The following is a 14,999-nucleotide window of genomic DNA, read 5'->3' on the forward strand; positions in this document are numbered from 1 at the left end:
CCAGAGTTGTCTGTGTGATTGTGTGTGTGTGAGAGAGAGAACCAGATTGTCTATGTTTGTCAAGTCAAGTCAATTTTATTTGTATAGCACATTTAAAAACAACCCACGTTGACCAAAGTCCTGTACATCAAGTTCAGGTACTAAGAACGTGTGAGAGAGAGAGAACCAGAATTGGCCCTGTGTGTGTGTAAGTAAGGGAACCAGAATTGTCTCTCTGTGTCCGAGAGTTGTCCTTCTGTATGTATGTGTGAATGGATGAGACAGAGAACCAGAACTGCCCTTGTGTGTGAGAGTGAGAGGGACAGAGCCAGGCCTCCCTCCCTCCTTCCCCGTCATCCCGTCCCGCAGTCGGTCACCTGACTCCAGCCGGGCCGCCGCCATTTTCTCTCGCTCTGTGCTGCGAAGGTAAGCGCGGCTCCGGCAAAGCAGCGGCCGCCCGCCTCCTTCCGTCCTTCCTTCCTTCCTCCCTCCCTCCCTCGGCGCACCAAGACCGCGGGGGAGGCCGAGGACTCGGGCATGGTGTGATCAGCACCGGGAGCCGGATCTGCAGCAAGGTGGTTGGGAGGGAGGAAACGGGAAGGCGCGAGGATGGCGCTGAAGATCGTGAAAGGCAGCATCGACCGAATGTTTGACAAGAACCTGCAGGACCTGGTACGTGGCATCAGGAACCACAAGGATGACGAGGTGAGTGAACGAGTAGTGAGTGTCCGCCTTCCGCACAGCCCGCCCCGCCACGTCCGCCGGCTCAGCGACGATGACAAGCCAAGCGCAGGCCCGGCGGTGACAGCAGGCCCCGGGCCCCGCTCCTTCACGCCCCCCCCCCCCCCTCCAGAGGCTCAGGGGCCCCTGAGCGCTGCACCCTCAGGCCCCTCCCCCTGGGGCCGCTCCCTCACGACCCGGACCCCAGAGTGCCACCCCCTCACGGCCCTCCACCCTCAGGGGCCCCGCTCCCTCACGCCGCCCCCCTCCATCAGGGGCCCTCACACGTCCCTGGGCGCCGCTCCCTCAACCCGCCCCTCCCTCAGGGGCCCCGCTCCCCCACTCCCTCCCTCAGGATCCCTCACCCCGCTCCTCCCTCAGGGGCCCCGCTCCCTCACTCCCTCCCTCAGGACCCCGCTCCCTCCCTCAGGACCCCGCTCCCTCACTCACTCCCTCCCTCAGGACCCCGCTCCCTCACTCCCTCCCTCAGGACCCCGCTCCCTCACTCCCTCCCTCAGGACCCCGCTCCCTCCCTCAGGACCCCGCTCCCTCACTCAGGACCCCGCTCCCTCACTCACTCCCTCCCTCAGGATCCCGCTCCCTCATTCCCTCCCTCAGGACCCCGCTCCCTCACTCCCTCCCTCAGGACCCCGCTCCCTCACACGTCCCTGGGCGCCGCTCCCTCACTCCCTCCCTCAGGACCCCGCTCCCTCACTCTCTCCCTCAGGATCCCGCTCCCTCACACGTCCCTGGGCGCCGCTCCCTCACTCAGGACCCTGCTCCCTCACGGCACCCGGATTTCTGTGTGGGGGGGGGAGGAGAGAGCACACTCCACCGAGGAACCCTACCAGGGAGCTGTTCCACTCTCGTGGCCCCGGACCCCTCATGGGACCCGGGACCTCCCTGGGGCTCTATTCCCCCGGGCTCCTTGTTCCTTCCTTCTCTCTGGCCGGCTTCTACCGTTGTTGCTGCTGCTGCTGCCGCCGCGGTTCTCCTCAACCCACAACTTGGCATTTAAGTGGGTCACCTCGTTTGGTAGACATTCCTCTTCCCCACCCCGCTGACAGCTCGGGGACCCAGTGTATTTTGCTTTTGCTGACACATTTGCATCTACTAACCCGATAGTTGGGAGACATGTGCGTTCAATTTCTGCTTTTGCTCTCGCCTCGCCAGCGACATTACAGTTAGCAAAAACAGGAGAGTTCTCACTTTTCGTTTTTGGCAGTTCAACTTAGTATTCCATTAAGTCTACAGGCGAAATAGTTAAATGAGTAAAAATGGAAAGTGGTAACAAACGCTATATTCAAGAAAACATTTGGCATGGTTATAAAATGTATGCTTTCACATATCCATCGTTAAATATGACACACATTTTCCCAAGTAATATTGAATGAATAGGCATATGGATATTGCAATGAATATTCATATGCATGTGGATCATGTGCAGATAGATGAGATTAGTTTATCTTGGCATCATGTTTGGCTCATACAGTGTGGGCCGAAGGGCTTGTTCCTGTGCTGTTCCATTCTATATTCAATAAGTGTTTCATTTAACCCTTGGTCTATATTTGAAGCTTTATGAGCAATGTTCATCTGCTAGTCAAATTACTCTTTTTGCCTACTTGTATCGAAAATGCTGCCTGGGTAGCCTTTATTTGCCTAAGAACTTGAGAGACCCTCCTAACAATTAACTAAACGCAAGCTCAGTGAAGTCGATCTAGCCCAGCACGGCTCTACTTATCTGGTTAATCAGCTACCTTGTGCTCAGTCTACCGTTCGAGTTCGTATTTCAGTCTTAGGATCAAGATGTTATGTTAATATAAAATGATGAATAGAATATTTATAATTTAAAATCTTTGTGGCACCTTTGGGAAAATGCATTGAAAAGTTTGCTGGACAGGCAATGGCTAGAATGGAAAATAGTGTATAATATTGACCACCCCCAAATCCAAAAGGAAATGGGTGAGGAAAAATTAAAGATAACAGTCAATCAAAGAACAAGGCTTTAGAAAGTTGCCAGTATTGGCAGTCGTCCTCTGTTGGTGTCATTTTAGAACTCGGCAAAGGAGAACAAATGAATTGATTTTTTCTTTTATAAATAGACATGATTGGTAAAAACATAAAAAGGCAGACTAAGAGTTTCTATATCTATGTAAAAAGGAAAAGGTTAGCAAAGGGAAACATTGGCCTCTTACCCTTAAAGGGAAATTTTAATGAGGAATAAGAAATTAAATGTAATGTGGTAGAGGTATTTAAAATACCTTTTTGTTGGTCTTGATGGAGGAAGATGAAATCTGTCAAATATTGAGAACCAAGAGTTGTTTAAGAATGAGGAACTGAAGTAAATAGTTGAGAAAGAACATTGGTGAGCTTGAAATCCAATGGAGTATGTCTCATGGTGCGAAAGTTGTGAAAGAGGGGATTATAGAAACGTTAAACCTTTTGATTCTCATTTTTCAAATTTTTAAATATCCTGAAAGTGCTTTTGTCAATTCGAGGATAACAAATGTGACCCCACTATTTTAGAAAGATGGAAGAGTGAAAACTGAGATTTACCAATGGGTTAGGCTAACGCATTGTGGGAAATGTTGAAATCTAAAAGGTATTTGTGGAAAAGCATTGAAGAATTAAGTAGAATTTGCATGAATTTATGGAAGGAACAGCATATTTGATTAACTGTTTGAGCTAATTTGAAGATCACGAGAGTTAAAAGTGTATCATTGTCAGATGTCTCTAAACAGAACAATGAAATCCCTACTTGCAGCAGCACAACAGGTATGTAAACACAATACTTAGTAGATACCCTAAGAAGAAATTAAATAAATTAATAAAAGCAATATAGTTCAAAAACAAAGTTCCTAATGCAATCACTTCATAGTTCCGAGTTTAGTTGGAGTTCATAGTGTTCAATAGGCTGGTGGTTGCTGGGGGAGAAGCTGTTTCTGAACCTGGAAGATACAGTTTTCATGCTCCTGTAATTGGTAGAAAAGATGAGGGGGAACCAGTGGATGGCGATGTATTTGGATTCCAGAAGACTTTCAATCCGATCTTGTGTAGGAGGTTGGAGCACATGGAATTGGGGTTAATATAAGGACATGGATTGACAATTGTTTATTGGACTGTAAGCAAAGAATGCTAATAAATGGATTATTCCCACGTTTGCAGGATCTACCAGTCGGGTACTGCGGAAATCACTGTTTGGGTTCCAGCTATTAACACACTTGGCTGTGGGGAACAAATATTTGCATCTCTAGGTTTGTAAATTATTTTTTATCTAGATAGGATTCTGTGTAGGAAGGGAAGAATGATGCAAAGAGGCTTTAGAGGACACGGAAATGCTGACTGAAGGGGCGAGAACACAGCAAATGGAATCTAATGCGCAAGAATGTGACGCCATCCACTTTTGTCTTCAAAATAGAAAGTGTTTTATAAATGTTGTGGTAGGCAGTGTTGATGTTCAGTGGAACCTGGGTGTCCTTGTGTGCAAATCGCTGAAGGACAAGGTCCAGGTACAATAAATGATTAGGAAGGTAAATGGCATGTTAGTCTTTGTAACAAGAATATTTGAATACAGGAGTAAAGAAGTATTATATTTGTATAGAGCAGTGATGAAACAGCACCTAGAGCTTTGTGATTTCTGGGTATTTGGGGAAATAAAAGGATATGGGGATAGTGTAGGAAAACATGTTAAGTTGGAAGGTTTGCTGTGATCTTGTTGCATGGGTAAACTGACTTGAGGGCTGGATGTCCTGTTGCTGACATGTATGTTATCTTTGTCATTTTCCAAGCATGCATGTCAATTAAAGTTGTAACAAATTTTGGGTATCTTGCAAGTTACCAAGTTGGCAAAAAAGGTTACTAAGTTTTTGGAGTAATTTAGATGAAGAAAACTTATTGGCTTAGAAACTGCTGGAACAGATTAGTTGGAATGGATTTTCATTGTACCTCTTCCACACTGCACTTGTGCATATGACAATAAACTCAACCTGACTACTTTTAACCTTTTTTAATCACGTTATCTTTCTTTTGAGGATGTGTGACAGAAGATGGAAGAGGTGAAATGGGTATATAAATAGCTGGTACTGTGGCGGAGATGGCCTTCATAGCCCAGATTCTGCCCTTTCTATTTTTTCCAATGCATTTAAACTTGAAGGAAAGTATGTTGACATGGAGATGTGAATATTGCACAACAGTATAAAGGGAATTTATTTTGGGAGCTGGTGATTTCTGAATTTAATTAAGTTGTAAAAGATTTATGAATACCAAAATGAAAGTTTTCTTTTGGCAATACAATTAATGGGTGAAAAGGTGAAAATTGGATGGTTTGTGGGAAAGGAGGAGAAATAAAAATCGGCCTCTGATCTCATAGGATGTTTGTTATTTCAAGAGAGAACATTTTTGCAAGGTGTATTGAAATATTTTACTTCAATGAAAATAATAGAACAGTCCAGTTTAACTTAAAACTGGATTCGCAACAATTCATTTCCAGTAAAACGGAGTGAAAGAATTATCCAATGAAACCCTTTGAACTTCTGATTTTAAAGTGAAAGTGATGGACTGCTGCATTTACAGTGTGTGCATTTTCTGAAGCGCCATACATCCACGAACAAAAACTGGTAATTCTTCCATGTCCTGCATGGATATTTATGAGAAATTAATAGTATATCTGAGGCAGATATTGGAGGAAGTGGGAATAAATGGGTTTTGGATCATTGTTGGAATACAGTACGAATACAGTCTGTGTAAACTGTTTATGGTTTTCTGCACCCAAATAAATACTTGGATACCATTGATTGAGTTTGAACTTGTCAGACTAGAATTTGCGTTCCATTGAAAACAATTTGAATTAATTTGACATTTTGATTCAATGCTCGCTATGGACATTATTCAGGCGACTGTTCCAGGAGTGCTGTTACTCTATTACTCTATTGCCTATGTGCTGATGGCCAAATTGGCAGTCGGACTCGAATTAATTTTAACCCTGAGGAATCCACTGCATTGTACGGTGAACTGTTAATGTCCCTATCCTCAGCAACTCTCAGCTGCCCTATTGAGGACATACCCACAGGGCGATGCTGTATAACATAATTTGTCTCCATATGTTACTGATTATGTTATCTCACCTCAGAAGAGGCATGACCCAAATGTCCACCTTCTGTTGTCACAGTATAAAATCATACTTTAAAAGTTGCACCCGAAAAACAAGTCAACCTCATTGCTGCGTGTCTGGATTCAAAAGTAGGCTTAATTTCCTTCCTGAAGGGTACTGCTCTGCTAGTTTCACAATCATCATTACTGATACCTGCTTTGTAATCCAAGTTTCTATTTATTTAAACAGTTGCATTCATCTGTTGCTAAAGTGGGACTACATTCTTAATTTCCAGGCCATTAGTCTAGTTCTCTATTACTGGTGCAATAGCATAAAAGCACTGTACTACACTTTTCCTTCATTGTTCTGATCTGAGGCTGATCTGAAACCAAATTTAACTTTGGTTAAATTTTAATTTTTAAAAGCAGGATCAGTATCCATGTTGAGCTTTTAAATTAATTGAAGATAAATGCCAAAAATTATGCATTTCAAATATGAACTTTTTGTCCTGTTGTTTCATAGGGACTGTTGCCTCAGTACTTTTTAAGCATTGTAATTTCCCAATTCATCTCCTGCTACTAATGTACCTAGGCCTTGCTTCAGCATGGCAGTGTAACCTCTGCAAAACCACATTCTGCTTTCTGCAGCCTAGCATTCTAGAACTTGAGGAAGTAAAACTTGGAAGCAGAACTGAAATAAATGGTATTAAAAAAAACTGCACATGCTGGAAGTCTAAAATATTATAGAAATATTTTAGTTATTAGAATTAAGATCAAATAGAATAAATATACACTTCTTAATTTCTGTTAAACTGCTTTTCTAGAATTACACATTGCTTGTGTATTTCAGCCTTTTAGGAAAGGGGCAGGTAAATCAGAATCATACAGAAAAAATACGGGAACTTTGTGAGTTTATTGCACGACTAATTTGTCAATCCTGGCAATTTTTCACATCTCTAACTCACTAGCACTTTGCTCCAATCACCCATGTACATCAACTCCCAGGCTACCTTTCCTGTGATAATCAAAAGCAGGCTAAAGTTCTGACCTTGACATTTTCTTTGTGGACATTTTCCATTTCCATATCCATCACTCTTCATCCATGAACAAAATCTCCTTTTAGTGTTTTTACCACTTTTGGCAATAGTTACAGGTTTTTTTTTTAAACCTTCAGTTCCTCCAGAGCTCTGCTTTCCACATTCCATACTGGATAATTTTCCTGGCTTCTAACTGATCTGAATTTAAGATTGCCACCGTTGTATTTAAATCCACTCAGTCATATATGTCAATTGCTCCATTTCACAGTGTATAATACAAATACATAGTACAATTTATTGTTTCTCTTATGGTGCCAGACACTTGGTCACCTTGCTATAGGAAGGATATGGTGAAGCTGGAAAGAGTGCAGGGAAAATTCACGAGGATATTGCCAGGACTTGAGGGCCTGAATTGTAGGGAGAGATTGGGCAGCCCTGGACTTTATTTGTTAGAGCACAGGAAGCCGAGAGGTGCTCTTATAACGGTGTATAAGGTCACGAGGGGAATTGATTGCGTGAATGCACAGAGTATTTTACCCAGAGTAGGGGAATCAAGAACCAGGGGACAAAGGTTTAAGGTGAGGGGGAAAAGGTGCAATTGGAATCTGAGAGGCAACATTTTCACACAGAGGGTGGTGAATATATGGAATGAGCTGCCAGAAGATGTAGTTGAGGCAGATACTACAGCAACCTTAAAAAAAACCATTTGGACGATATATGGATAGTAACAGTTTAGAGGGATATGGGCCAAATGCAGGCCAGTGGGACTAGTGCAGATGGGGCATCTTGATCGGCATGGGCAATCATGTGTCCTGATCTGGCATCAGTTTTCCAAAATTATTTTTGGCTTCTATATTGCAGTTTGGAGCACAGAATTGGGAGTAGCTCCTGAAGTTTCTTATCGTTTGTACAGTTGAATGGTTATGACCTGTCTTCAGTTTGACCATCCCTTTTAATTCCTCTGGATAACAGAAACCCATCCAAATTTTTTTAATCGACAATTGGTCTAGTGCAGGAGTGTTCCATGATACCCACAATTATTTGGTGAGCTCATAGATGGTGCATCGCTTTGTGTCATCTTGTGCTGGTTCTGCTAAGCTTTGGAGGTCTGAATTTTGGAGGTGTTGATGTGAAAGGTTTGGTGAGTTACTGCAATGAATTTTACCATTCTACGTGAGATCTCTGGTTTACTGGTGGGAGAAGTGAATGTTTGGAATGTTAGACCTCCAGTTTGCTTTGTTTTGAATGATACAAGAACTGTTTGACTGAGAGATGCACTGTATGTCGTAAGAAGGCTTCAGGGAAACTGGAGATAAGTCATTCAATCTATATAATAATTTGGAATCTATAAAAAGAGTGGGGAATGTCCATGTAAGATTTTGCTGCCTGCTCATTTTACAGCTGTTTTTGGCAGTATTAATTATGTTTAATGTCGGACAAGATTGTTTTAATGCTCGCTGACTAATTTTTATAGAGCAAATATTGCTTACTAATTGACGTCAGTTTTGTATTGAATATTCTTGCAGTTAGCAAGCTTCTAGTCCCATTCACCTATTGGGTGGTGCATTTTGTTGTTTTTTTGTTTACTGCTTGTGTTGATCCCTGGTTTGATGACATAGAGTGAGGAATAGGTATGATTTTTCTTATTAAGATCAGAGATTATTTACTTTCATTTGGTTTTGTGGGTTCTGAGATGACTGGTGTATGGACTGCAAACTCTTCCAGAGATGAGGTAGAAGGGTAGTTTGTCGGATGGGTGCTCCTTCCTTTACTTATGCAGATTCTATGTGTTCTCACGATACACGGACTCTAGCTTTCAATATTGTCCTGAATGTTTCTCCACTTTTGAGTAATCTCTGTGCTCAGAAACGCGTCATCCCAACTCATCCATGCTGAGAAAGTTGGCTTGGCCCATGCCCTTCTAATTTCTTTTTTTTTTAGAGATACAGTGCGGAAACAGGCCCTTCGGCCCACCGGGTCCGCGCCGCCCAATGATCCCCGCACATTAACACTATCCTACACACACTAGGGACAATTTTTACATTTGCCCAGCCAATTAACCAACATACCTGTACGTCTTTGGAGTGTGGGAGGAAACCGAAGATCTCGGAGAAAACCCACGCAGGTCACGGGGAGAACGTACAAAAAAAAAGCTGTGTTCATCCTCCTTTGTATGCATATAAGTTCACCCCTCGGCCTCCTCTGCTCCTGAGAAAAAAGATCTAGCCTCTCCTTGTAACTCAAGCCTTCCAGACCCAGTAATATCCTCGTAAATCTTTTAGCATCTTTTCCAATGACCTAAAGGTTCTCAATAGTTAGCGGGGATGTGATGATCTGATTATAGATTAAGATGGAATGCTGTTGTTCTTGATAACTTGTGATGTCTCATGAATGCCTAGGGTTTAAACTATTAGATTTGTCTGACTACTTAACTTATTCTTGTGATAGGGCCGAGCAAAATATATAGATTTGAAAATAATTTTGAAGTGATCACCTGTGCCAAATTTGTCAGTGATTAAGATGATTTTATTTTCTCCTCCTTGGTTCACTTGCCACTTGTTGCAAGCACAGAATGTCATTTGTGTTCCTTGTAACTTGCAATACTATTGAACAGCTCTGGGTGATGGATAGTGAAATTCACCACTGACAGGGCATTTTGTGCCCATGCTATTCCCTTGTGCTTCTTTCAAGTGTTGCTCAGCAAGGAATTAAATTGATGGAGAGTAGTAATTAATCCACAGGACTGAGACTTCGTGTGAGAGACTTTCACACCCCTCTTCATTGCTGTCCATTCCCGTTTCGCTGAACATCTTTGCTCAATCTGCCTTGGCTTACACGATATCCCGGTTGCCAAATACTTTAACTCCCCTTCCCATTCCTATCCTGACCTTTCTGTCCTGAGGCTCCTGCACTGTCAGTGAGACCAAACGCAAATTGGAGGAACAACAACTCGTATTTTGCTGGGGCAGTTTACAACCCAGTGGAATGAACATTAATTTATCTAACTTCAAGTAGCCCTTGCATCCCCTCTCTCTCCATCCCCTCTCCCACTCGCCTACTCATTTCATTGTCGTCCTGCTTAGTTTCACTGTTTGTATCCTTTCATTGTCACCTTCTCCACAGCCAACAATGGACCATTGTGGGGTCCACCTTTCCTTGATCATCGCTGCTGGCTTTGAGGTGTCCTTTTTCCGTACCTTTCATTCATTCTTTTTTGCATCTTTTCATATCTCTAGTTTTCCTCTCCCCTGTCTGAAGAAGAGTCATGACCCAAACCATCACCTATTCCTTTTCTCCAGAGATGCTGCCTGACCTGCTGAGTTACTCCAGCATTTTCTGCCTACCCTCCATAGGTGCATTCTGACCTGCTGAGTTACTCCAGCACTTTGTGTTTTACTCTAGATTCCAGCATCTACAGTTCCTTGTGCCTCCAAATGTGTTTTTTTTCCTAAAGTTTCAAAAACCTGAGAAAAAATCCCTTTTGATTTTGTCATGCATCAGCTTTACTGGTGTATTGTGAATTCCCGTTGTGTCGAAACTAGCTGCAAAAAGTAAAAACTGATGAAATTTAAATTGGAAACGAAATGGTATGTATAGGAAGGAACTGCAGATGCTGGTTTAAACCAAAGATAGACACCTGTGCTGCATTAAATTAATTGATCTATGTTTCTGCTTCTTTAAAGAAGCTTGTGTCTTGATCACCCTTGTTGCATGCAGTACATGGGTAGTTTCTTTCTGAATTTGAAACCACATAATTTGACCAATAATCTGTTTTCAAAATTCTTTTACCTCAGATGGAATAATATTGAGTTTTTGAGAAATGTAATGGTTCAATAAAGTGAGTGTTCTGCGTTGGATGATGCATATTTTGGTGCCAAAGAATGGAGTACATTGATTATCCTTTGTGGTGGTCTTTGAAATCATAACATAGTCAATGACTTTCTGCAGGTTCTGGATTATAGGAACATCTATAGATCGTATTCCAATCTATTAAGATGAGAACTTCTGGTTAAATCAAGATCTATTGTCTATTGTCTATCTGTTAGTCGTGTGACGCATGTCTTGCTTTTATATTTGATTATTATTTCAAACTTGTGGCCTAGCCGAGGAAATGAATTTTGATCCCAATGTCACAAAAAGATAAGTCTCAAATATAATAATAGGTCTAGTGAATATTTGGAAGCTTTTCTAAGGATATTAGGTTCCAGTCTGTTGAGATCAAAGGTGGCATTGAATTTATGAGTAATTGACAATTTGATTTCTTTGAAGGGGGAGGGGGTGGGGAACAGGACTATTAAATTCATTTAAATGATATTGTGAGGATAAACAACATGATTTTCAGTTTGGCTTTTTCTGATCATGTAGGTCAAACAAATGTATTGGCTATTAATTATTTATTAGTTATTTTAGCAGCCAGCTAATGGTAAGTTTCTAGGCATTGTTGCACTTGTCCAGAATTTGCTGTGTTTTATCCGCTGCCTTGTAAAATTGAATTGTCACTTAATTGTTGTGGTTGAAAAGCCACTTGGAATTGAGAGGTGTGGATGTAAAAAGCCTTTTATTCGATACAAGTAAGGGAACAGTGGAGTGGAAGAATCTCCTTAACTCAAATATATCAAGTTTTATACTTTTTCGATACAATGTCAGTACATGACAAACAGTTGACAGCCATCAAATGTGATCATGTCTGTCTTTGGTGTGCCTAGATGATAAAGCAGCCATCCTGGAACTTCTTTAAAATATTTTTTAAATGTTTTGTGGCTATAATGCCTGCACCATTCACCAGATTGCCTATTGTCTACCTGCATCAATGGCTGTTCTCGGCTACCCGGTGGTACCTTTTACACCTCTGCCTGGTACATTGATCTTCCTTATTCTGGTGTCATTGGTATGCTGTGGCTTGGAGTTTCGATGTCAGTCTCAGGCAGTTGATTGGAGTCCAATTAATAGTCTTTTGTCTCAGCTGCGTCGAGGTGGCTTTGTTGTTTAGCTAACTGATATGAAAACACCTCAAAGACATATGTTTGCACTGTTCCAGTGTTGGATATAAATATATATAAATGTACTTCACATCAGTCTGAAGAAGGGTCTCGACCCGAAACATCACCCATTCCTTCTCTCCTGAGATGCTGCCTGACCTGCTGAGTTACTCCAGCATTTTGTGAAATAAATACCTTCGATTTGCACCAGCATCTGCAGTTATTTTCTTACACTGTAAATGTACAGTATATGCTGAGGCCTACTTCATTGCATTGTATATAACACTGATCAATTTCCAAATCACTTCTATCAAGTAACTCCCTGCTGCAACCATGCAGCATCTGTTTCCTATTGATTGCAGGTTTAGCACAACTGCACCATGTGATTTCAAAACCAACTTATGCTTCAAAGTATCAGGACATTTTGAAATGGCTCCTACACTGATTAAATATCCTCTGATTATGTTAAAATGTATTGAAGCCTGCCTGCCATCATTTTTCCCACATCACCGCAACTTGAAAGCAAAATTTCAAATTGCTTCAAAAAAAAAAAAAACTTCAGATGTTTGGGGGAAAAATGAAACAAAGTGCAAAGATACCGGTAAATCTCATTATTTCTCTCTGCACAGAAACGGTGGGAGTTAAAGTTAAATGTTTCAGATTGATAACCATGAGAAACAATATTTCAGCATATTTTGCTTTTGTTGCAAATAACATCTAATTTTTGAAATATTTTCCAGAAGGGAATAGAATGCAACAAATTAAGCAACTTTAATTGAGATTATTTTTTAATGTTTTGCATGTTCAAATATGGTCACCGTTTTTCCATTAAGTCTATTTGAGGCATATCCGTTTTCAGCTTTTGCAGAGACTTTGAATTGTAATGATTTTGTAGCCTTGGCTGAAAGAGATACTGTATTTTGTGTTTTCAAACTTGAAGTATATAAATTACATTTATTCGTATAAATCCACATATTTTCTCCACGTGTCTCGGCAATTTTAAAAAAAAGTAGAATTGGTGAATTCTATATTTGCAGCAAACTCCTGCTAATGAATTGACTAGTTTGCCAATGATCATGCAAGTTATAAATAAAAAAGAAATGTGGTCTGAATCAAATGAAGACAATTTAAACAGTTTCTTAATCCAAGAATTAATTATTTGGATTGTTAAATTTTCACATGATGAAAATACTGCTAAGATTCACATTGTAGCAATAACTGGGAAGAAATATAAGAACACAAATAGAAGGGACCTGACTCGAAATATCACCTAGAAATGTTCTCCAGAGATGCTGCCTGACCCACTCTAGCACTTTGTGATTTGCTCAAGATTCCAGCATCTGCAGTTCCTTCTGATGCAATCTGACAGTATGCTTTCTGTGGTGCATCTATAGAAGTTTGCATTGGAGACGTGCTGAGTTTCCTCAGTCTCATCAGGAAGTCGAGGCATTAGTGTGCCACCTTGGCTGTCGCATCACTGTGGTTGGTCCATAACAGATCATTGGTGATACTCAGACTGTTCACAGTACGCGTCTGAATTTCACAGGTTGGAAATGTCATGGTTACATCTGTGTTCAAATGCAATATGAGCTCTTCTGCTGGTTTTGCTCACGCTACTGTTACTTTACCATTGATTTCTTTTGACTTTGGCAATTGTTTATCAAAATTGAATTAAAATTGTAGCTTAATTTGCAAGTTAGATTTCTATTGTATCAATAAAATTAAATATTACAAGTTGTGTAAGAAAGAGAACGAAATGTTGATTTTTGCTGACTGTCATGAACTGCAGTCAAAATAAATGGATTACTGATATCGCCAATGCTGCATTAATATGATTTATTCAGATTGTCAAGCACAATTTATGAGCTACGTTACTGTTTGTTATATTTTTCGAGTAATGATGATGGAGTAGATATAAACAAATAATTCATGTGATTTTTGCAATTTGGATTTGGGGTAACAGATTTAATTTATCTTTTGTATTGAATAGCTTGAATGATTAAGTTTCTTTTGTTTTTAGTTTAGAGATACAGCATGGTGGAGCTTGTAGACCTGCGTCCTCGCAGTTCCAATAAAAGCAGATTCAAACCTGTGTAGTTTGCACGTTCTCCCTGTAACTAGGAATGGGGTGGGTCATTGTGAATATGGGCACAATAAAAGATGGTAATAGTGCAAAAGGGTGTTTGATGGTTGGCACAATCTTTGTGGGCCGAAAAACCTGCTTCTGTGCTTTACGAGTCCAGGACTCCAATATTGGCCAGCAGGAGGTTACTGCACTATAAAAGGTTAAGAACAGGAACAACACAAAAGGATGAAAGTCCAGAAATATTGCTCCGAGCACTATATGCATCCTGAATACTTGGGGGGGAAAGTTTACTATTAATGAGGTTTTATGCAGTAGATACAATGTGCCATGCTATACATTGCAAAATGTTGATTTGGAGGCACAACATGGAAACAGCCCCTTCGGCCCACCAAGTCAATGCCGACCATAAATCACCTGTTCATATTATTTCTATGTTATCCCACTTTAATTCCCATTCCTTACACATTTGGGGGAATTTTACAGATGCTAATTAACCTAGAAGTCCCATTATTATAAGATTCTAATTGGCATAATGAGGCTTCTGCATGAATTAAAATGGAGCTCACTCATGTGAACTTTAACATAGTCACTTAATATATCTGAAGGACTGAAAGACAATGAAGACTTTTATTTTAGCTTTAGGAATGCAGATACTGGAAATCAGTGACAAGAAAATGCTGGAAATACTCAGATCAGGCAGCATCTGCGAGAAAAATATATATTTGAGGTGTAAAGAGCTTCAACAGAACTCCAGACAGATTAGTGTTGACTAATAAGCTTTCCCCATTCTCCTTTGGCCCCACCCCACCATAGACATTCCTTTTGTACTTTCCACTCCTACTTTTCCGTAACTTAAAAGTTTTTAAAAACTTTTCCCTAATGCATCAACGGCAAATGTTAACGATGTTACTCCTCACAGATCTGATGGATAATTTCCAGCATTGTTTTTCAATTTTCATTTCTGAACAGATTAACTGATCCATAATTACAATGCCATGTGCAGGGAATCCAAATAAACAAACTGTAAAGAGACAAGCAACACTATCAAGTCTGCAATAAACACATTCACTGATGATCCGGTCCAAAACAGCAACCTGTAACTAAAACGTA

The 14,999-nt window shown here is 40.9% G+C and overlaps 1 protein-coding gene across 3 annotated transcripts in view; it reads left to right on the top strand.

The window, feature by feature from the left end:
- Nucleotides 1–349: 349 nt before the first annotated feature.
- The window catches only part of ap3d1 (adaptor related protein complex 3 subunit delta 1), a 71,697-nt gene continuing 57,047 nt past the window's right edge, over nucleotides 350–14,999 (top strand). For 2 of the 3 annotated variants that reach the window (XM_078424106.1, XM_078424107.1), the window contains exon 1: nucleotides 351–684. In XM_078424106.1, the coding sequence (XP_078280232.1) occupies nucleotides 589–684 (96 nt within the window). In that variant the 5' untranslated portion in view covers nucleotides 351–588. Of the gene's footprint in view, nucleotides 685–14,999 lie in introns of all 3 variants that reach the window. The other variant, XM_078424108.1, reaches the window with a different exon arrangement.

Source organism: Rhinoraja longicauda, chromosome 28 (genome assembly GCF_053455715.1).
Source record: "Rhinoraja longicauda isolate Sanriku21f chromosome 28, sRhiLon1.1, whole genome shotgun sequence".
Lineage (NCBI taxonomy): Eukaryota > Metazoa > Chordata > Chondrichthyes > Rajiformes > Arhynchobatidae > Rhinoraja > Rhinoraja longicauda.